At 41.1% G+C, this 24,349-nt stretch overlaps 1 protein-coding gene across 4 annotated transcripts in view; it reads left to right on the plus strand.

Annotated features, from left to right (window-relative positions):
• DYNC1I1 (dynein cytoplasmic 1 intermediate chain 1) overlaps positions 1-24,349 on the plus strand; it is a 186,495-nt gene that overhangs the window by 89,000 nt on the left and 73,146 nt on the right. For all 4 annotated transcript variants that reach the window (XM_036404674.2, XM_036404682.2, XM_036404698.2 and 1 more), the window contains exons 7-9: positions 13,189-13,278; positions 22,074-22,236; positions 23,447-23,546. In XM_036404674.2, the coding sequence (XP_036260567.1) occupies positions 13,189-13,278; positions 22,074-22,236; positions 23,447-23,546 (353 nt within the window). The remainder of the gene's footprint in view (positions 1-13,188; positions 13,279-22,073; positions 22,237-23,446; positions 23,547-24,349) is intronic.

The following is a 24,349-nucleotide window of genomic DNA, read 5'->3' on the forward strand; positions in this document are numbered from 1 at the left end:
GATAGGATTACCTCTGCTGTTAGCCTTTCCTGCTACTTGTTTGAAATACTAAATCAAGGTGAAGTTTATGAAAAAGGCTACAACGGGGGTTTGTAACTCTTCATTCCTGCTGGGATTTTCCTATTATAAATCTGCTGTCAGAAGTAAGTGCTTTACTTGTGGCTTAATTTTATGCAGGCACAAACACCTTGGTTCAACACATTTTGCCAGAGACAATCTTGACTATCTTAATGCAACAGAGTCCTCATTAACAGGGACCTGTGAAAAAGAAAAATGCACACATGCTCTTTTGTCATTGGTCATTCATAAGCAGCCTGATGAAAACTGAAATAAAACATAAATCCCAAGGTGGTGTGGAGCTGGTGTGGAGACATGAGTGTTTGAATCACACAGCTTATGTGAATTATCCATCTTGGAAGAACATTACACTCCACCTTTTGAATGAAGTTTCAATAATGTAGTGGAAAGCTCACAATTTCTATTTGTTCTGCTGTGGCTGCTGAATTTAGCACTACTCCCAGTACCTACCCCCAAAACAAACACCTCTGTTGAGGTGATTTTTCCTATTTTATCCAACCATGTAACTATAGAGGCAACTAGGACAATGGTTTCCAAGATGCTGGTCAGACGTGGCTTGTGCAATTTTTCTCCATGCAAGACCCATCAAGATGAATTGGTTGCACTTTTCTGACTTCATAATGCATTTTTCCTGTTCATTTTGAGTTCTACATGCAAATATAAAAAGTCAGGATCAGGCTTCAAAAGCAATAAATACCTGTTTACTAATTTCCTGTTTGATGTACTGGGCTGTGTTTTAGGTGTGCATCAAGTTTGTTACCACTATCTGTTATCTTGTTCTCAGGACATGGATGTGAAATTTGCCTTCAGGCACTCAGAACTGAAAGCAGGACTTGAAGTTTGTCCCATCTAAAAGAAATCATTAACCTGAAGTCTTAAGAGAGGGAATCTCAGATCACAGGAATACACATTTTGTCATTATGTTGATGAAAGACATCCTTATCCCCAGTCGAGTGTGTGCTTCTATGTTGCTTTAATATCAGATTTTAAAATTGCCACTCAAGTATGACTGCATCCCTTAGGCAGTGGCTGCTTTAAAGTCAGACCCAGAGAGAATCTCTCCTTCATGCAGTGCTGTGAAATTTCAAATTTCAAAATGTAATTTTGTACCAGCTTGAAAGAATGCTCCAATGTACTGACACTGCACCTTAAGTAAAATTTTGCCTTATTTTCCAGTCTGGTTACTGAAAACATCTATGTTTTAACAAAATTGAAAACTTTCAATTTTACTTTGCTTTACCTCATATTTTAAAGTAGTCTAAAGAAGTGCTTTTTAATGGAAGGCTCCAAAAAAATCCACTCAGAAAATGTGAGAACAGACCATTTTAATGTTTCCAGGACTGCCTCTTCATCTTGGTTTCTTTTTATAATTTCCCCACTTCCACACAGAAAGTGGCATTATTTTGCAAAAGAAAAAGATTTGATGGAGCTGCACCTTTTTGATGGAATATGACTCCAGCATTGCTGGCTTTTGTGATCTAGCCATCTTTTGTGATTTAGCCATCTATCCATGGCTATAGATGGAAGAGTCAACTGTTGAAACATAATGTGCTTTGAATTATCACAGCAAAACCCTTTGCTAGCAGTAAATTCACTGGCGTGTATGCACGTTGTGTTTCCTCAGATCAGGATGACAACCTCAGTGCTGCCTGGTTTGTGGCATCCCAAGTTAACACATGTAAATTCACAGCTGTGAGCTGTGTTACAGTGAAAAGACACAGGGGCAGAAGCCAGCAACTTCTTTCTTTTATTTAAGAACAAAAAAAGCAAAAACCAACAAGAAAAAACCAAACCAAAACAAAAAAAAATTGATGCAGAGGTGCTTCTTCAAGTACAGGATCATGAGGCAGCATAACCCAGCATTTTTTATCTGCTTTCATATGGTTCTCCTGACTTAAATCTCCTGTCTGTAGCTGAGAGCTTCCAAGAGCTTGCAGGAGAGGGTCTTGGCAGTGTTTTGGGAAAAAAGGAAGGGTTTTAATTCACAGGCAGGCATTGTACGGCACTTCATAGCATCCATTTTCCAAAGAGGGACAGATATAAACTAGCCACAGAAATTATTTTCCTGATGAGTCTGAACTGTGAAAAGGGGGGAAAAGCAGCATATTCCAGTGGGTGGTTGTGGTGCAGTTGAATCTTCCCATGTACCCCAACTGCAGGTGCAGTCTGCCTGTTTAGACATCTGAACCTACTGAAGTGTGTTGAGCTTAAACGCATAAAAACATACCTGATACTCCAAGTTGCAACAGATAAATGGGATTTTAACCATAGCAATTGTGAACTTGGGTAATGGGGGTTGTTTCTTTCTTCTTCTTTTTTTTTTTTTAATTAATGTCTTACAACCCAAGTTCTCAGAAAAACCTAGAAGTTCATCTGAGAATCCAAATCAGAGGGCATTTCTGTATCAAACAGGTATCTGCAGGTGGGTAGGGCTCCTGGCATGCAGAAAGCCCCTGGTTGCAAGTAGGGGATTTTTGATATCTGCTTTGGGAAGACCAAATGCCAGGGAGGCTGGAGAGGGGCCAGGAGGAAGGAAGAGGCCTTCCCGGGGGCACGGGAGACTTTGAAGTGTGACCCTGAGCAGAAGAGGGGTGGGCAGGGTGGGAGCGGAGGCGAGAGGCAGCAGGGTGGGCAGAGGGGTGTGGGGCTGCGGAGGCAGGAGGTGAAGGCAGGGGTCAGGGTGGAGGGCGTGGGCAGGGGGTTCCCAGCCCCAGGGACAGCAGTGCTTGGAGCTGGGTGCTCTCCCAACAGGCTGCAACAAGCTGCTGGGGGAAACCGGCTGTGTTTTTTAACAGCTGGTTTAACATAATGAGGGCTGAGCAGCCTCCAGAGCAGCCCTGATCACATGCCTCAGGAGAAGCAGTGGGTGAAATATCAGTTTAGGAATCAGGAGACCAGGATTTTATTCTGTCATCTACAGCTGTTTGAGGAGTGGCTTTGGGCAAGAAGCTGATGTGCTTGTGCCCTGGCTTCTCTACCACCAAAAGGTGTTGCTTGCCTGGATACCCCCCTGCAACTGTGTCTAGAAGTGGAAGCTTCTCCTCTTCCAGTGTGGTAGAACAAAAACATTAAATTGAAAATTCAATTAAAATATGGCAAGTTCAAAACTGTCAGAGGGAATTCCTTTTTCACATACGCTGATGCAAATCATGGCTAACACCAGTGACTAAGGTGAAGTGGCGTCAGTGGGAAACAGAATTAAGTGGGGTCCGTTTACTGCCCATAAAAGTAATGAGCACACACTCATCCAGCCCTGACCCAGCATTTCTTTTGTAGTTTAAAAATTTTTAATAAAGTATTTTTTGCTTGCCTTTTCCTAAGAAAAATGTTGAAATTAATCTTTGCTCATGTAAAATGCAGTTGCCATATGACTAATAGTTATTTTTAAAGTGCTGAGAGAAATTTATGCCTGTGTGTGTCAAGGAGACAAAGAGAGGGAGTTTTTGTCTATTTGCTGTGGTAATTGTTTATGAATATAGTTGTTTTTTCCAATTATCCTTTCCAGTTTTAATATATTAGCAGCCTTGTCTCCATTTCTGTCAGTTGAGGTTTGTGTGTAAATGTAGAAACGCATGCTGTCAGATATTTCAGTGACAAAAACATATGCTACATCTTAAGCATTGGGTTTTATTCATAAAATGCCATAAAACTCGGATGGGGAGATTTGTGGAAAAGATGGCACTAAAAGTTAAACAGTGGTCATACAAAAAACTGTGTGGCCATTCAGATGATTTCTGGGCCTTGAAGTGAATATTTATTTCATGTTCAAAAACAAAGGAAAAACTCTGAAAGGCCAGAACTCATGCTAATACCTGAAGGAGAAGTTAAATCCAGAGTCAGGGCTGGAGAATTTGTCCTAAGGCATATTAGTATGGCTGCATGAGCAGAGATACAATATGGAAGTGGAGAATTAATTTCTTCTACAACAGCTACATTTTGTAATCTTACTTGTGCAAAACCCCAGTGGAAAATAGACAAGGTGGCCAGTGAAGTCAAAAGTCATTTTCACTTGGAATGAATGAGTCTATGAGTGAAGTCCTAGTCCCCTATATGTCAGAAGTAATGATCCCACAGAATTCACTTGGACTACATTGTACTTAAAGTTTTAAGTACCTAGTGCCCAGCTGAGGCAACCACGATTGACCTCTGTATCAGGGGCAGTGTAAGTGCCAGATACTTCATCTGTGTGTGTGTGTTTAATGTGAAAGCAGCTTTTGTTTTACAATTGCTGCTCATGCCATAGCTTGTGGGGACTGGTTTTCATTAACATACTTAAGTTTTTGTGATTTAACACTATTGCATGATCTGAGTGTTTCAAAATGTCTTGAGCAGGCCCTATCCAGAAGTTTGCCACGTGTCTCAGTGCCCTTTCCCAGGGCAGGAGTCATTTCACACTGCTGGCATGACATGATTTCCTCCAGCAGCACAGCAGGAACAAATCCTCAATGGTTTCAGAGGCTGTGAAAATCTGCATGGTTTAGTAATCCCCTTCTTCATCCACAGAAATAAAGGGTCTCCATCTTTTTCTTCCTCAAGGTTAACTGCAGTTATGCTGGAGCAGGGTATTTTAAATTTATACTATTTGGTTTTGGAGCTGGAGGTCTGTAAATGCTACTGTAAGGCTTCTGATGTTCAAACATTATTTCATGTTGGCATTTTTATTTGAAGGCCCAACCATGGCCGAGGAAAGGAAACTTCTGTACTTTTATTTTTGCGTTACATCTTCCAGCTGGAATATTTTCAAGCACAATAGAATTGAACATGAGATTTGGAGAGGGAAAGAGAGGAGAAAAGGGAGTCAGCTAGAAGAGGTGATGACTCCAGTGGGGTACTTTGCAGTTTAGTTCTCTGGGGACTGAAAAACGCTTTCAACCAGTGTGATGTTGCAACAGCGCAAAAGAGGAGAGAAAAATCCACGTCTGATCTAGACCAACCAGAAACTAAAAACAAGGGACACTTTGAATTCTTAGACTCTCACCACAACTGAAAACTGTGTTCAGGCCAAGGAACTGGAAAATCAGTTCCTTGGGTTAGAGAAATGCTTCCCTGAAGAGTCAGAAGCAGCTTTCCATTTTAATTGGTACAAAAATGATTGTGTTCTGAAGCTGTGATCCTGACATTTGAACCACTGCAAAGGTTTGCAGTCAGGGCTACAAAGAGTTTAGCAAAATGCTACAGTAAAACAAATTTTTCTGTGACATTTTCTTGCCATTTGGCTCTGTTAGTCTATCATTTGTCACAAAATGGAAAAATAAGATCTGTCTTCATAATGTACCAAAAAGAAATCTGACTGCAAACACAAGTCAGGAAGAGGCATAGGGACAGGAGCTGAGTGGTGTAACCCTAGATCAAGAGATGGTTTTGAGAAATCATATACTGGGGACCTCAGAATCCCCTGACCAGGAGTAATTGAATGTGGTAATTGTTAAGGAGAGCTTTGAGAAGAAATCTTGAGTAAAAATTACTTACAGTGTGCTTGTTTTAAGAGGGAAGTGTAGTAAATTTCAGGACAAATTTTTAAGTGGCAATAGCACAGGCACGGCCTATGTTGTAGGCAAAATAAATTTTCTGAACTAAATGACTTCTCTCAGTCAGCCAGGCTAAGTGTTTGTTTTTGGGGTGAAATACGTATTTCCTTCATTGCGCTTGTACAAGGATAGCTGAAGCCTGAGAGGAGGACTCTGGGGATCTGGTTGTAATGGCTGGTAATAACACCTGCCCTTTATGGGATGAGGGGTGAAGTTGTGCAAATTTGCATTGCAGAATAAGGGATGAGATCAGAAAGCCCTTCTTAGATGTGTCAGAGATATGGGAGATGTACTTAGTTTTACAAGAATCAAGAAAAATAGGATTTTTCTGTTAGTCTTGCACTTTTAAAGCTGATGTATCATTACCAGTCTATTTACTGTGGAAGACTTTAGGCTAAATAATCTCACAGAGAACTGCCCTGCAGCCTTCTGGATTAAAATGATAAATGTGTGAAGCATTATATTATTTTGTGCATAAATTTTAGAACAATATTTTCTTTAAAGTTACTCAGTCAATAAGCTTTGACTCTGGTAAAAGTAGCATGACTCCTACAGCCTGTATTTTACCAATCTTCAATGCTTCTCTTTTGCATAAGAGCACCACTGCACTTTGATAACAACACATGACAAAAGATAACAAAATCAAGGGAGTTTGAAAATTCTAGGCAGTCTGTTCTTGTAGCACTGTGATTTTTTCTTGCTCATGCAGAACTGCAGTCAAGTAACAGACAGATCATTTTTTTCAGGATTAAAATAATGTATGTGGAAAATGAAGGAAGAACATTATATACTTCTGTTTAAGTTTTATAGGTGCTATGGTGATAAGATAGTTCCAGAAATTAGTTCATCAGTTCTATCCTTTCTTTTTCTAATGTTCTTTTTTCATCTGATGGCCATTGGAAAGCAAAACTCTCTGTGCTAGTCCATAAGGACAAGGTGGTACGTTGGGAGTGTTGTGTTCCCCAACAGAGATGGGGAACTTCACAGGGATGAGCCAGAGCTTTTTTTTGTTCCTCCAATGCATGTTTAAGTATTTTTCTGGATAATGAGCTAGTACCTTGCATGCATATGATTCTTGTGTGCAAATATACTTGCAAGCTCCAGCTCACATGAAATTCTCATCTGAAATTTGTTGCCTGTTTCATGGAGCTTAGGGCAAGTTCTGTTCACCTGTGGGGTTTTTTCTCAGTATTGAGGTCTGAGTAGTGTTCCTTGCTTTGGCTAAATGAAATACATTTTAGAAGGCAGCTGCCTATTGCCAAGAAGAGCCCTAACGCAAGAATATTTCCATCTGGGATGACTAACATGTGCCCAATGTACGTCCAGTCTCACATCCCACTCTGCAAACAAGATCCACTGATGAATTAATTATCTTCTTGCTTCAAAGGGCAGTCAAAAGATGAAAGTAAAAAACTGGACAGATTTCAAAAAATGACATTATATGAAAAATAGGTCATTCAGCCAGATTGCAAATCATAGATTTTCAAAAATGTGGAATGTCAGGCAGTCCTATTTGAAAAAATATGGCTTCTCTTACTTGTTGCATATTTTGCTAGTGATGGAAAGAACATATTCATAAAGGAAAGACAGTGTTTTAACTCCTATTTAGGATAATGCCAACAGTATTCAACTTGTTTGGTCCAGGCTTATGCCAATATGAATACAATGCATTTGTCCTTGTTCAGTTTGTAGTTCTTTTGTAATAGTAGCAGCAAAGTTATTTTGAACAGTAGTAAATATAAAACTTATACAGTGGTTTCTGGTATGTCATAGTTGCAAATATGGAGTCTGCTTTTTGTGAAGACACTTCATTTTCTTGAAAGTGTCATATCCATGGCTGATGATATAAAGCCCCATATAACAACCCACTGGCTTCTCATATATCACTGACTCAGTCCATAAAATATATAATTGTGATGCTAATTAAATTATGATTTTAAAGCTGTGTCTTTAACAAAGGGATTGTTTGTACCTACCCAGAGTTAAAACCAGAGCTATCAGTCTAATTCAGTATAGCTGTCAATCCTAAAAACAATACACAGAAGCTGCAACTCCTTAGCTTCAGAGGCACAGGTCTGAGGAGGTGTAAATCCTCCACTGAAGAAGAATGCACAACATGCTGCCTGCTGTTTAATGTATTAGCAGATCAGAGACCATGACTACATAAATCCCCCCAAAAATCAGCTATTTAGTAATCTATTTGAGCAGTACCAGTGCTGACTTCCTAAAACTGGCAATCCAAAAAAGGCAATACAGTATTCATCTCAAGAATTAAAACCCTAAGCCAATGTCACGTGTAGTCCTCTCAGATGCAATTATTTATTCTAGTATTCTAGTTTGTCTTGAATGTGCCTGGTATGTTTTCATATGCTGTAAAAATAAATACAGTGGTTTAAAGCCCTGGAAAGTCCAAGTAGGTATTAAATAGTCCAGCACTGCAGAAATGCAGGGTCTGATTTTCTGAGATCATCTGTGCTCTCTGTGAATATCTGATCCAGTTCAGCACATCTGGGCATTTCTTCTTCAGCTGCCAGGGAGCTGGCCATGTATTCACAGAGCTTTCCTCTGTACCACCTATTGCAAGTGGTTGTGGTGTCCAAGGCAAAGACCAGGCATAGAGCAGGCTCATTGGAGCTAGTGGTTGGATAACATTTGAAAATTAGTATTTACACCCAGATGAAAAAAAACCCAGGTTTGTAGGGAGAGGTCATTCTCTTATTAGGGCAACTTCTATAGTTGGGAAAAACAGACAAGCTTTTAGACAGACAAGACCACTTCTGGTCTGGAACAGAAGCAGAAGTGTTCAAGCTAAGACCAAAATGAAAACAATTGCTCTACTTTTACTTTGTCAAGCACTGTTCAGACTGATTGGCCACCTCCTAGATCCTGGAGAGTCATCAAGCTCTGAGTTATGAAGAAAACATTTTTGATCCAGTTATCTCAGTCCATATTAATCCGACATATGGCTCCACCAGCTTCAGCAGACAAACATCATTATCCAAGCATTTAATGATCATTTCCATTGAGGATTTGTTTATTTATAGAAGGCAGGGTGGCCTTAGTGGGCAAGACTGAAACTCTGAAGCCCACTCTGTGTTCCCTAAGCTGCGTGATCTGCAGTGAGTGGGTCTGTCTGTCAGCTTCTGTGTGGTAAATAGACATACCAAAACTGGCCTCCTTGCAAAGTCCTTTTATATCTACAAAGGAGAAGTGTTGCATGGCAGTTATACACTTCTTCATTACTAGCTCTTTTTCATGTGGTTCCTTTAATAGACATTTGAGTTCTGATAGTGTTACACCCTGTTCTCTTCTGAGCAGGGTGTAACACTACTGCTGGTGCTGGTAGCATCTCTGTTTGCCAAATGTGACTAGAAGACTCCTACTACTGTGATGTGAGCAGCTAGAAAGCTGTTTCTCTAAGCTTCCTAATATTAGATATGCTCTGAAAAGGGAAAGACTATGTATGTTTAGGAAATACTTAAGTTTCTTCATCTGGAAAATTATTGGAATCTAAGCAGGCACATGTGGAAATGAATAACCATGTAGATGTTCACAGATTCTCCAGTAAATGTACAGTAAATGCTATCTTTGCCACCTTTAAATAAAACACAGGAAAATGAATGCTGAAGAATTTCCCATTATTCTTAATGTATGTATGTGCAGTCAAATGCACAAATGCATGACCATACTTAACAAAAGCAAATGTATGTACTGTGAAGTGTATGCATCCTCACACATGTACATACACTGTGTATGTACATGTGTGAGGATGCATACATTGGTAGTAATAGTGTGGTATATATATATATATATATATATATATATATAAAATGTCAAATAAACATTGAGGTTGCAAAGCCAAGCAACATTGGGTAGTCCAGAATGCAGATTTCTTGGGCATTCTTGATTAGCCCTATTCAATATGTAGGATGATACAATTTTAATTGCATGATAACATTTGGGGGCTTTTTTCCTTAGCAGATTCTTGCCTCAGCCAATCAGTAAGGGAACAGTTTTTTAACATTTCTGCATTTTATCTTATTCCGTTGAGTGCTCTGGCCTCAGATCTCACATTAGTGCACATGATCAAAGTATTACACTGAAGACAGAAAAAACATTAATCCACTTTCAAGGTTTAGTTTTGCTGTTGCTTCCTCAACAGCATCATAATATGCCACAAATCCTGATGAACATGTCTCTGCAAAACATCTACGCAGGGTGAGAATTCTATTTATTTTTTTTTACAATATTATTGCCATCTTGCATAAGCACTTAAGCACAGGGGAAGAAAGGACAAAAATGTCAGAATGACAACTTTCAGTGGAAGCTGGAAAAGGGAGCTGTGGCAGCCTTTGCATGTGTAGAATTTCCCTAAGACTTTCTCCACTCAAAGCACGGTGCCAGTTGACTTCAGCTTTCAGCACTTCTGCATTTCAGACCCCAGGTGTCTCTTGCTGAGCACCCAGAAAATGAAGCCAACCACTCAAGAGGGAGGAAATTCCAGAATTATGTCATCATGCCTACATGTGGGGAGGGGAAAGGAGCTAATCGTGCCCAGACAATCCAAATTCTGGCATTTGCTAAGATTTTAGCATTTGACTCACAACCCTATCATTCTTTTAGCTGAGTTTCTCTGTGTATGTGTATACATTTCTCTGTAAATAAATAAGGACATCTAAACTGTGTCTAATCTCTAAAAACTCTTGCACTGCTTTCTCAGTAAAACTATTTTGATATTTCTGCCCTTGGAAAAAGGCATGATGTGTTTTAATAACCTTTACTTGCTTCCATTTATCCCTACACTGCACTAGAAGCAGGAAAGGACTATAGACAAACAAATAATTCGATGCCCAAAATCAGAGGGATCAAGGACTTCTAGAAACAGGGATAACTTTGCTTCACTTTAACCTGAAAACCTGATACTAAATCTCAAGTTCTAAATTGCTGTATGATCCCTATCCATTACCAAATTGCAAGCGAAGCATTAAAAAGCATTGCAGGAAGCCTTAAAAATTCCAACTATTTCAGTTGAATATTGCTGTAGTTTTTGTTTGCTGCCTGAAAATTTTCTCAAACCCTTCACCTTCTGAAACTTCCCTGCACAAGCTGGCAGGTTAGAAACAGGATAAAAATGGAAGCAAAAATCCATATTTAAACAGCTACTTCCAAAAGTTGGTGCTTTAGGGAATGAAAACCTTTAATGCAAGACTCACAAAACTTTTGTAGGAGCTGGTTTTATTAGTATCTACCATAATTCTGTCTGTGTGTATATATCTGTACAGCATCGTGATCCTATCTGTGTGTGCATGGCTCTTGAGGGTGGCAGAGGATTCACTCCCTGCTGCACCAGGCACTCACACTTCTCTCCTGTTCTTTGAAACTGGGAGTGCCTTTCTTCCATGCATCCCCATCTCCCCTAGCACCACAGACCAATGGCAGAAGGAACTTTTTTACCCCTCCTGTGTGCGTACAGCTGGAGAGCTCTTCTCACCAGCTCTCTGCTGACTGTGCTGGATATTATCTGTCTTTCAGCCAGTGGACAGAGCAATGTATTTACCCTGCCAAACTGAACCGCCCTGGCTTGCTCTCTAAAAGTTCGTCCTTAGTCCTTCTGTGTAGGATACCTAGGGAAAAGTAGGCACCAAAGGGAGGCATTGTGAGTACCCAACCCTTTTTTCCACCTCAGGTTCCATGGTCTGACAAATCCCTGATAAGGGAATGGCATTCATTAGTAGTGCTTTAAATTCTGGAAATGCCTCCTTATCCATGCTGGATTCCTCCTCCCTTTCCAGCTTGGGAAGCACATGGTTATCCCTCCTCCCTGGTGGCTGGGGAGATGAGCTTTCCCTTTCTTCCCACTGCAGTCACTAGCAGTAAGGGGAGTGATAGCAGATTTTATGCCAAGATTTCCTCATTTTACCAATAGGGAAAAGCACATCTGTCCATGCTGAGACACCTCCTTACAGTATGTGCCTGAGACATGATCTCCAGCCAAGAGACTGCAGAATCACAGAGTCACAGAATATTCTGAGTCTGGAAGGGACCCACAAAGATCATTGAGTCCAACTCTTAAGTTAATGGCCCATATGGCAGCTAGCAACATGTCCCCTCTGGGCTTCTGGGAGAAGTCCTAGGGCAGGCAGTGTGGTGGGAATCGTACAGGTGCCTATTACGTTATTGAAAACAAAATACAGCTGCATGTTCCTGTTGGTTGAATGCAACCTGTCAGCACCAGCATCTCACAAGAAGCCAGGACTCATTACAGCCAGCCTTCACAGCAGAAGGTGCCAGTAACCAACTAGCTGGAGAAGCATGATATGTTTTCCTCATTAACATGGCAGGTTAGAGCAGGAAGTGTGCCTAGAGAAACACCATGACATGAGGAACTGTATGGTGACAGCAGGATGCTCAGAAAGCCCCAGAGAAACTGCAGTGTTCTCCTGATGGCTGAATGCCCCAGGGCCAGGACAACATGTGGTCTCTTGTGCCCTGGACCAATACAGGGCACCAGTGATGCTGGCTATGCCTTGGTGGTATGTCAAGCTCCAAAATAACTGCAAAATAATTCCTCCATAGCCCGTGGATTTACTCATCCTAATTGTTAAATACTTTTAAGAATAGCTCTATTTTCATTCCTCATAGTTCGCAAAATCTAGAAAGCTGTGTGTCTTTATCCTCTCAAAAGTGTGAGTGGGTTGGGTGCCAGCCCTGAGCACAGGAAAAATGGATCACATTGCTGGAACAAGCTGGTAACAAGTAATGAGGGCTAGATAGACTCTGAGCCATTTTGGTGCATCACTGTCTTTTCAGCTCTGCTTGTATTATGTTCTGGTCTGGACAATCAGAACCCTTGTAACTTCAGAGAAACATCAAGGAATGAATGGTTTACCCTCCTGAATAAAATGAGAACATGTGAGTGTGGGGAGAGAGGGGGAGGGAGTGATGCATTTGCATAGGTCAGGAAAGGTCATTAAAACATCTGGCAGTAGTAACTGACATGTGTCAAATTTTAGTGTTCATTAAATTTGTATTAATGCAAGAATGGTTCCTAAGCTCCAAATGCCACTTTTGGTTGCTATATTCCCCCAGCTGATGGTGATGACTTTTCAGAACTGTGCCATGCTTGTTTCCTTGCTAGTGGCATCTGACCTGAGGTCAGTTTTCTGTTTAACCTATTCCTGTAGGTCAAAAGACAAATTAATCTGGTGAGAATTGAATTGGAAATGAGGTATCTGGATAGCAGGTGTCCCAGCTGTGGAATAGCTGCCAGGCTGAAAGGTATTTGTATCTGTCCTCATGCCATCCAAGAAGTCATATCCGAGGTCAGGGAGATATTCAGTTGATATTTGAGAGGGGAAGTTATGGGGAGCAGAAGTGACAGGTGCCCTGTGTGAGCAGATTATCTTGCAGTCAGGGGGGAAATGTCTAAGAGCGTCACTCTGAGCATAAATGTACATGTTCCATGTTTTGGGCACTTTGCCTTACCATTTTATAATTGTAAAAAAGTCAGACAATTTCCAGGCCCCTTAAGGAGGAGAATCTAACAAATCTTTTTCTTCCCTTTTTTTTTTCTTTTTTTTAGAGGATGAAGATGATGAAGAAATGGTGGAGCCAAAAACACAGGATGACTTAGAGACAGAAAATCAAGACCAGAAGCAGGAAGTGAAAGAAGGTACTTTAAAAAATGAAAAGGATGATGTTAGATGTTTAAAGGATAGGATTCTGCCAGTAGCTACTCTCATAAGTAGTTTTCACTATTGAGAACACTGAAATTGAAACAGTCACCAGTTTTAATGATTCAAAACCATATGAATGGCATAAAAGCAGAAAATTGTATCCCAGAGACCCAGCTGTTAGGCCTGAGAAGATTGTGAAAGGCATGAGGCTTGAGCTGTTTAGCAGAATGTCCTGCACGTCCTTATAATTTGATAATGAAGTAGGGATTCTTGGATCCCAGTACTGGTACTAATTTGTCCTCTGGCTCCAGTACCCTGCTTACGTGAAAGATTTGAAATGGGAATGCATTCCAGCAGCTCTATAAAGTTTGTTGGTCTTCAGAGACACTTGGAGCCCATAACTGCCTGCCTGCTTCAGAGGAACAAAGTTAAACCTAGTGGTAGTCAGGAATCTTCCAGCAGAAAATGATTTCACTTGAAAAATGTCTTCTGTCAAAATCAAAACATTTGGTGGGAACTGCCTCAAGGAACTTAAAAAGCCCCTCTGAAGCTAGACTGGCCCAGCCCTTCTGTCCATTACTCTGTATTGAGGTGTTCTGCACCGTTACAAGAGACAAAAATTCAGGTTACTACTTGCTTCTGGTGCAGACAAGGGACACTTGTTTAAGTCATGCATGTCAGCACTGACGTGGAAGATATGCTTGGTGCCTCTTTTCCTTTCCTTGGACCTGTCCTAGCTTTCAAATTAAAAGAAGGATGTGAAATTTGGTCTTCCTTGTCTAGAAATTCACTAGGGTATTGGCTATGCTACTGTGTCTATGCCTTCCACAGTCAATGCTCGCTCCTGTGTTGAGTAGGGGAAAAGAACTGAAATAGCAGCAGCTGTAGGGTGGAAGAAAATGGGTTTCTTCTCCAACATTTCTTACTTTTGTATTGACAGGACTGCTCAAAATTCTGTTTAGCTTCTTGAAAGGTAGTTTACTTCTTCAGGTAGGGCCCAAGTTGTTTCTTGCTATGGTGATCATTACCAGGATAATTCTGTGACCTTGGTTTTTCCCAAGATAATCTCACTAGGGAAAAAAATATGGAGCCATTTTACATGGAAGCCCATGAAATCTTCAACTGGGAATACAGTAGCCAATGCTTATTTCTCATCCAGGGAGACTGGTATCTTTTCATCAGTATCCAAAAAAGATTAATCTGGTACACTAGTGCCCACATTTACTATCCTCACCCACTGAAGTACCAGCCGTACTATTTTGATTATAAATTGATTTTTCTTCCCTCTTTAGAGCATCACAGAAATCACTGTTGCAATAAATCCTGTAGTGTTCATTGCTTGTTTAGGTCCTTGTGGAAATGTGGAGAGATAGAAGTCCTCCTGCTCCTCATCATTCTGCTTCTTCCACTGGCCCCAGCCACTGATGCCATGGGCAGAGGGGACCAGTGCAGATAGCAGGAACAGGAGTCAGGCAAGTCTGCAAAGGCAACACTGAGGACATGAGCAAGAAATGTGGCAACGTAGAAAAACATCATTCTTCATGGAAATTACTCTTCTTTTCGAAACTGTGAGGTCAACTTGCATATGGGCTTTTGCACTCACTGGACCTAACACAGTATCTCTTACTGATGGCAGCAGAAAGCCATAAAAACCTCTACTACTGCACATCATGCACTAGCACTGTCCTGGGTTGCTGAATGTCCCTGTAGTATTCAACTTAGAGCTTATCCCCCACCCATTTATTCCCACAGGAAATTGATGCTAATGCTTACACACGGGAAGAAAGCACAAGCTCCTGCAAGAAGAGAAGAAGAAAAAAAATCAAAATAGAACCCTGGACTGATTTATATTACTTTTTTAATGGGCTTTCAAGTTAGCCTTTTATGTACTTTGCTAGCCAGCCACCACTGCCAACAACTTTTATTTCTTTGCAGTGCTTTAGTCAGAGGGCAGTGCTCCCCTTCCCTACCTAGCAGACCCCCAGGAGCAGTAGATCATCTGGGCTGGTTTAGCACTGGTCTCAGGCACACCAACTGCAGGCTGTAAAAGCAAGGCACAGCTCATTTCAGCAGAACTGACTTTGTGAGGTGCTACCATCTTACGGGGTTCAAGGAAGAAGAAAACATGCTCATTGCCTGATAGAAAGTGAACTTGACCTGTAGTATGTGTTGTGATAGATAAAATAGTGGTGCGCTGCTGACAGGCATTAAATGCTGTGAATCAGATGAAGCCATCGTCCCTGAACTGACAAGGAACGGAGGCCCATTTTTTAGTGTTTGGTGTCATTCTCTCCCTGCTGGCTTTAGCCCTTTTGCCTACAAAATCCCATTTTCCTCTCTGTTGTAATCACCCTTCTCATGTTCTGAGCAACATTCAGAGTTTGAAGCCATCGTTTGTGTTTCATGGAAGTGATTAAAACCATGTTACAAGTCAAACAGGAGTTTAGAAGAACATTTCCTGTCAGTGCTGCACTCTGTGTGCCTACTCAGAATTAATAGCTTTTCTGCAAATTAGCACATAATGGGTTAAAAGCATGTTTATGTTGGCATTAAGTACTCTGGCTTCTTTTTCTCTGCAAGGCAAGACAATATTTTGCAAACTTTTTAAAGAATCTCTAATAGACATTATAGTGGCGCCATTCACACTGCTATATAGTAGTTAAGGCTGTGTCAGCACTTCCATTATGAATCCTGTTTTTCAGGGATTTATAACCCAGCCGTAAAAATTTGCTCTGGGCTGAAATTTGGTTTCAGCTCAGGGAGCACATTTTTTAACAGATTAAAAAAAATCAGCATGGCCTTTTTTGAGTTATAGGAGTGTTAAGAAAAAATCCATGGGAGAGAGAAGTGCAAGGAGAGAAAGGCAGAGCATTTTTTCATGAATATAACTCAAAAATTGGTCAGGATAAAAAATAAAGTTTGGATGTAGTCTGTTCAGTCTCCCTTTCTCCAAGCCAACAGGACAAGAGTGCTCTATTTTTTTAATGGTATTTTAAGAGGAAACGGGATTTTTTTTCTATGTGGTTTATAGGTAGTTCAATTTAATTCTTCAGACATTTATTGCATACTTAATTTCCTCATCTTCCCCCTGCATACCCCAGAGCTGCTCTGTGGGGTTTGGTGGGATTATTCAGCAGCCATGGGTGTTTGTAGGGTCTGACCCTGGTTCTGGACATGTCCCAGCATCACTGTCTGGCATGGCACCTCTTGCAGAACTTCACTGCCATGGAGGTGTGAAGGGCAGAGGAACAGCTCGAGCTCCCCAAAGTGGAGTGGGAGATGAAGAACTGACTCATTGACCACTTAGAGTGTATGAAGCCTTGGGACCACCTTGTGTTCCTTCTGTGGGGCTGCCTGTTGCCACCCATGTCTCTGGTTGCCACCCATGTCTCTGTTCTCCCCATGGTTTTTGGAAGAACCGAGTGTGGGATACCTGACGCTGAACTGGGTTGGGCTCTGCCTGTTCCCAGCCTCTCCTGAACACATAAACAAGAGACTGGTTCCAGACTGTGGCATCAAGTGGGATGGGGTTTTCCACCACCAGAGAGCTCTGGAGCTTCACCTAAGGCTCCTCTTTGTGTCAGCAGAAACCACAAGAACAACGGGACGGGCTTGGTCTTAAAAGTGGGCCTCAACCTGCATTTATCTGAAGCCATGGGCATATCCACAGAAACTTGCATGCAAGACTGTGATGGGAAAGGCTGGGATCTGCAGCTCCAAAGACCTGTTGTGCCCTGCTCTTGCCCTGGCTCTGTGCATGGGGCTCAGGTGTCTACAGAGCAGGCTGGGCTGGTGGGGATGGTTTCACTCTTAACAGCTCAGGCATCAGTATTGGAAAAGCAAGACACGTTGTGGTGAGGTTTGTCATGGCCAGAAATGCCACGGTTTCACTGCCACCAGCACCACAGCGAGCTCAGGTGTGCCAACCCATCCTTACAGCCAGCTCAGGCATGCTCAGGGATGGTGTCCAGCATGGCCCTTGGAGAAGCACAGGCAGTGGGAACAGCCCTGCCTGGCACAGTATCAAATTTAAGGCTCTGCAACTTGCTATTCCAAAATCAAAAAATCCCTAAATAAAGCTTGAAATCTTCCTTTTTATGTTTAGTGGTTATGCCATGAAGGGGCTTGCCAGCACAAGACATGACATATATCAAGCCATGGTATGGGACACAGCAAAGCAGGATATGGCATTTGTCAAGCCTGACATGAAAGTGCTAAGGTCAAGAAAAACAGGAGGATCACAGGATCACAGGCAGGCAAGGACTGAAAGCTGCTGAGAGCCACTTCACACCTTGCAGTTCTCACCCTGTGCCTTTCAGCCATCCTCCATTGTCAGCACATCTAAAGTTTACATGGATTTAAATAGATGCTGAAAGAAATAATACAGCTCTTAAAGGGGTTTTAATAATCTCCTTCTGTCTCTCATTATATCTCTGGGTTGATAACAAGGCTGCTTCCTGCTTCACTGTTTTTATTAGTTTGCCCTTTCTTTCATTCACTTACTCCTTTTGGTCTTTTTCTTTTCGTTTGGTTTTTTTTTTTTCTTTTTCCTTTAATGGACTTAATTTTCATTTCTCTTGTCAGGTTTTTAGAATTGCTGAGATTCCAGGAGAATCTTTGTTATATTTATTTCAATGTGGGATGGGTTTTTTTTGTTTTATTTTTTTAATATTTTTTTAACTCCCTTGAGAGAAGACTCAAATTCTGATACTTGAATATTTCTAAATTTGTTCCTGAACTGTTATCCCAACTATTTATGTTGTATTTACTACAAACATGCTTCTGCTAAATAAGAACAAGTCTGCAGCAATTTTATCTTCGTTCCTAAAATTCAAGAAGATGTTTTAATATGATTTTTTTGGTTTGTTCTGTTTTGCCCAAAGAAATTTATGGACAAAGAACCTGATGTGAGATATGGTATTTCTGAGGATTATGTTAAGTCACATGAAATGATAAAATATTCCTATTTTTGTAAATAAGTCTTGAGTAAATTGGTTGTTTCCACATCATGTTCAACTATTGTTTCATATTCTAGACCTTTCTGTTCAAGCACAAGTATATAATATTTTTCATTACAGATACACCTCACAATTTCTTTCCCTGTGGTGCCCTCTGTGCATATATTACTCTGTACGGCAATTTAATTTTAAATGTAAATTCCATTTTGTTTTGTACAGTATTATACATTAGCGTGGACACAGGGCCTCTTTGGTAGCTGTTGGTGAGATCCCAGCCCCAGCCCCTTGCAGAGCAGGCTGCTGCTGGCTGCAGGGTCCCATCCATGTCTCCGTGGGTTCAGGGACAGACGGGACACCCGGGGCTCCTGGCAGGCAGGACTTGGTGGCTGCACCCCAGATCCTCCTGCGTGAGCTGTGCAGGGCCACAGATGGGTTCAGCTCCTTCAGGTGGGATCACAGCACAGGCACAGCAGTTCATTAGGAAGCTGTGGTGTCAAAGCAAAAGCAGACTGTGAAGCTTTCTTTGCAGGAGTTTTCATGGCACTACAGGCAATAAGCACGTAGCTTTTAGCAGTGGTAAGCTACACACTGCACTGGGCTTTGTTCAGCACAGAAGGTTAGATGTGGTTGGTTTGGGTTTTATGCCAGGGAGAGCAGATACTTGAAGACAAATGCTGTATTCTTACAGGGAATTTCTGGAGATATTGTCACATCACATAGGTCTCTGTGACAAAACAAAACAAAACACACTTTGATCAACCACTTATGTTTCTCAGTTTTCCTTAAAGAGAGCCTGTGTTTCTTGAAAGCTGAGATCAAAGTCACTGTAAGCTCCCAGATCGGAAGAAAAATTGCAGAAAATTACATAGGTTCTTTTTATTTTATTTGAGGTAATGGACAGACAGGGAGAAGGAACAAGAAGAAAATGGGAATGTCTCTGAAAGATAAATGGTTAGAAAACCTCCATATTTGAAAGAACAAGCCTGTCTGTTTGGGTTTTTTGCTTATACTTCATGTATTTACAGTAGTTATAGCAATGTTTTACACTGGAAAAAGTAATGATAACATTCTTGTAAGAAGAGATTGCCTCAAATAAAACTTCAGAGGCAGCCGAATGAAAGAAGAAAATAAGGCTAAAATATGAAGCTTAATATTGCCAGGGGGCATCTGGTGTGTCAGTCAGATGAATGAGGTAAGCTGATTTATGCCCTAAAAACTTTAGCCAAGGTGTTCCTGATGGTTTAATAGACTGCTGGCCTCCCACAGATCATTGCTAACTGCAAGGGAGATTTTGCTGAGGTAGAACTACAATCGTCTGTTTCTCCACTGCTTGTGAGCGCTCCACAGCTCCCAAGTTGTTTATTTTTTGCCTTTTCCCTTTCTATTAATTTTGGGTTGTATTTTCTTTGCAGTTATAGTCAGCAAATGGCCGAGTAATAAATTTATATTTCCAAGCTGTAGAGAGGATTTGATTTAGCAAATAATTTTTACCATTTGCAGCAGTTTAACAGGAGTTTTCCAGTTGCCTTTGCAGTTGTTTTCCCCCTCTTCATGCCATTTTGCTGCATTGTCATGCTTGTTGTCTTTGATTCTGGGAAAGCAATGCTTTAGTGGTGACGATGGGATATTGCCTCATTACAGCCTTCTTTGCCAGATGAGTTCCCTCAGTGCCAATTACTGTTCAGCAGTGGATGCTGCAATAGGTCAGGCTGTACTTCTTGCTAGTCTTTTCTTTCACATGCATTGCTTCTGTGTAAAGCACTCAGGGGCAAATTGTGCTCCTGCCTTGGTAATTGTCACTCTGCTACACAGGGGGACCATGTGAAGGGATGCAAATATTCTCTGGATGTGTGGAGCTCCACAGGGACCACTAACCTGCTGGTAGGAGGCATAGGGCCAAGGCCATAGGACACCATCAAAGGCTAAACTTTTTAGCTGCTCTGTCTCCTGAGGGCCAAATTGCTCCTCCACCTTTTGCATTTCTCCTGCCCTCTCTGTTTAGTTCAGGTGTTGTGCAGAGATTTTGTCTTTCAGAGCTAACACTTTGACCACTTGAGGCAAATTTTGAGGGAAAGCGGGATGAAAGCAGCCTCTCCCAACCACAGCACCTCTGAGAGCAGGTATGCTGAGAACAGGGGAAGCTGAGTACTGCAGGAGTGATGACCACGTCACTCCTCCTGCCTGCTGCTGTGCTCTTCCACCCGTTCCTGCCCCGAGGGCTGGTGGTGGCATCGTGCCCCATCCAGTTGGGCGCTGGAGTGCATGAATCCAGCGAAGCACAGGAAAATCAGATGGAGAGCAAGGGCCACATCTGCCTGATCACTGAAAGAAGCTGTGTGGCATGGCACAGAAACTAAAAAATCATTTTGAGCTGTAGCTTGAAAGTGTGTCACTCATTGTTTAATTAAACATTGAGATATGTATGACAGGGCTGGGAGTTAAACTTTGCTGTATGGTGGGTGTTCTCTCAATTCCTTTTTTTGGCTGCCAGTGTTTTAACCCAATATGGCCTACGGAGACTGCAAGGTCATTTTCGCAGGTAAACACCTCAAATCTGTAGTTTAAAGCTAAATGCAGGAGACCTTTGATCTCCTGTTAAACTCTTACGTAGGAGTCTCTGTAGATTTGCAGTAAATCTGTTTATGATATGTTGTTTGTGTTCCTAATTATAATTTTGAAACAAAATTCTCTGTCAACAGAGCTTTTTATGCTGGGAATTTAGGCTAGTTGCAAGGTAGGTTTGGAGTAACTGTAAAGATACTAATGTCATTTCTTGAAATACAAGCAGTTCTGAAACAGAACCATAATGATGATTCAAAAGCGCATGTGGGCAAATACATAATCAATATACAATACTGCCAGAATATCAACATGACCCTGATAGTGCAATTGAGAACAGATTTTTTTACTGTAGTAAGAGCAGCATCCCAACTTTCATTCCCTCTGATGCTCACATTTGAGTTGTAATTTACTGACAAGTCATTAAACTGATGGAGACGTTGCACTGGTGCATCCTTTAAAGACAGTATTTTTCAAATGAAGAGCCAAACTGGAAATATTGGAAGTAAAGGTTTAGCAACTCTGTGCACATGCAAAGAAGCAGCTTCATCTTGGGGGAGACATGCTATTCTTACTGCTGCCCAAGGCAGCCCCTACCCCTCCCAGGGCAGCTTTGCCCATGGCTTGGTGACATTTGTTGCTCTGGGTCTTAGATTCCTCTGCAGGGAATAACACTGCCTTAAATAAACTGCTGTTTGGCTGGTTGCCTTTCAATTTTGCTGCCTCAGAGAATATCTTTGGTTATTCACTTCATTACTTTGCAGAAGCTCTGAAGCAAAGACAGAATTTATCAGTGACACCAAGTAGAAATTGGAAGAATTGAAGGGAGAGATTATGTGAGACCTTTTAATATAAAGAACTGTACTATAAGTTAAGAAGATTGTTTTATCTTCAGCTCCTCTGACAGGTCCTCTGTTACATAAGTGTTCTGCTTTTTCCAGTTAGGTATTGCCTAAACGTCAGTCACGGCCATTTCCTGAAATAGGAACGCTGAGTTTATTTAATTTGGGGGGTTTAAGTATTTTCCATTTCAGAATAATAAATACATAAGATACAGGATCTCTTCTATGTAAAGGCTACATTCTGGTAATATACAGGAGTATGTTTAGACATATTAAAAACTTCTTAGTCATGATTTTAAGAGTAAGGCTTTGATTTTTCTCCTGACATGGCTACAGCAAGCTTTCATGTCAAAAGAAACCCACTGAAGATGTTGATTCATTGGGAAAGGGGTGAAATGTCATACTCCTAACTACATCTTTCCATTTTCCAAGCTCCTCCTAGAGAACTGACAGAAGAAGAAAAGCAACAAGTTCTCCATTCAGAAGAATTCCTGATATTTTTTGACCGCACAATACGTGTAATTGAGCGAGCTTTGGCTGAAGATTCTGACATCTTCTTTGACTATAGTGGCAGAGACGTAGAAGAGAAAGATGGGTCAGTTTGGGGTTTTTTTTGCTTCTGTAAAATAAGTTTTATAAAGATAATTCTAATAACAGGAAGCCTTAATTTAAAAAAAAATATTTTTATTGTTAAGAAAAGCTTAAAATCTCTCAGTGAAGGCCTGGGTCACTTTGTCATCTGATATTTTAAAATAGCTTTGTGATTTACTGATCTGGGTTTTGGCAGGTTTTTTAATTTGATGTATTACTCAGCTGGTTTAATTTTTTGTTTCATTTTTGGGATGAAATTCAAAATTCTGGGAAAATAACTGCAAGAGGTAAATGTTAGACCAGCACTGAGCTTCAGCCTGTCCTTACAGTGTCACAGAGCATCTGCTGTCTCCATCTCTGGGAGAAGGTCGTGTACATGTAAATGTGTACATTCCAGCAGTGTACGTGTGTGTGCTTATGATATTTTCACAAATTCAAACTAATGTTGTTTATATTCTACTAGTGCCTCAGGTCTGTAATGGATCCCACTTTACCATGCATTGTGGGGATGAAAATGATCTCCCAAAGCATTTGCAATCTTAACAGCTAAGACGAGAAGTGACAAGTTTTGTTTTCAGCATTTGATATGGGAGCAAATCAGTAAAACTTGTTAGTTGGAGACAAAATATTTAGGTTGCAGCAGCTGTGTATCTGCTGAAGCCTCATGGCAAATCAGTAGCTGTATTGCATGGAAGTTACTGGAGGTTAACCCAGAACAGCATCCCTATGGACCAGCTGAGTGCATTATTGTGGCAGTGTTAGACCAGCACTGAGCTTCAGCCTGTCCTTACAGTGTCACAGAGCATCTGCTGTCTCCATCTCTGGGAGAAGGTCCTGTACCTTTAACATTTTAGGAGTCAAAAGCAAGAGAGGTTTGGTTACAGCTTGGAGGTGAAGGCTCATAAAAGTGGGAGCTGAATGCCAGGGCCAGGTTCATCCTGGGAGAAAAAGAGGGCAGAGATGGCCCAGGGTGACCCAGAAGAGTCAGGCAGACAGTGAGAAATTTAAAAATGTGGTTTTGTGAAACAGGCCTAAAATTTGTTCCTTGTTGCATCATTTTCAGCCAGACAGTCAGTGAGAGCAATTAAATCAAGGTGGCAGACTTCCCCAGGCTGAGCGGAGATCTGAGAAGCAGTCAAAAACTTTTACACTGCTTTTCACAGTATTTGAACCCTGGTACTTGAAAATCTGTCACTTTGTTTGAATTCACACAGAGATGTTCAAGCAGGAGCCAACCTCTCCTTTAACCGGCAATTCTATGATGAGCACTGGTCAAAGCATCGTGTTGTCACCTGCATGGATTGGTCTCTTCAGGTAAGATGTGGAGCTGGGAGATATGTTTCCATATCACTTCCACTTCTCCCTATAAAACTTATGGGCAGCCTCTGTTTGCTCTTCTTTATGCAGAGCAGGATGTTATTTTTGAGAGAACAGCAAGGCCCTGTATGAGTGAAAGCACTTTTCTCTGTGAAGAAGAGTGGTGGATGATAATGAAGCTGTCTTTTTTTGGGGTTTTTTTTTTGTATATGTTACTTGGTCTTCAAAATCAGGATGTTGTGTTAAAACCCTAGGTTAACAAACCTACCACGATTAAGTCTTTACTTTTCCTCCCCCTTTCACTACTTCAGCCAAAAATAGAATCTTTTTTTTAGGACAAAATGTTTAAAATTAAACTAACTAAAATTAGTTTGCTAAATGTAATAAGTATACATAGTAGTACATAAAACTTTGAAAATGGTGAGAAATAAAATTAATTTTTCTAATATACTAAAACTTAAAATGTGAAAGTATCTGAACAATTTGAAAAGATTGAAAATAGGTCTTTCAAAAACTGTTGGATCCTCTCTTCAAGTGATAGAAGAGGAGGCTGCAGCTGCTCTGGGTCATGCTAAGGCAGCATGCCTGGAATGTACCCAGTTTCTCTGCATGCAAAGCATTCTCATTGGAAAATAAAACTGATGATAGACCTGCTTAAGCTCTTCAAAACCAATGCAATCACATCAACAAAGTGCAGAAACCAGTTTAATTAGTTACTCTGTTGGAGAGCTGGGATTATCAGACATCATCACAGGTCCTGTTAAATGAATTTGGTTCCAGTTTTACTCCAGCCCCCCTTG

The sequence above is a fragment of the Molothrus ater genome, chromosome 1 (assembly GCF_012460135.2).
Source record: "Molothrus ater isolate BHLD 08-10-18 breed brown headed cowbird chromosome 1, BPBGC_Mater_1.1, whole genome shotgun sequence".
In the NCBI taxonomy this organism is placed as follows: Eukaryota; Metazoa; Chordata; class Aves; order Passeriformes; family Icteridae; genus Molothrus; species Molothrus ater.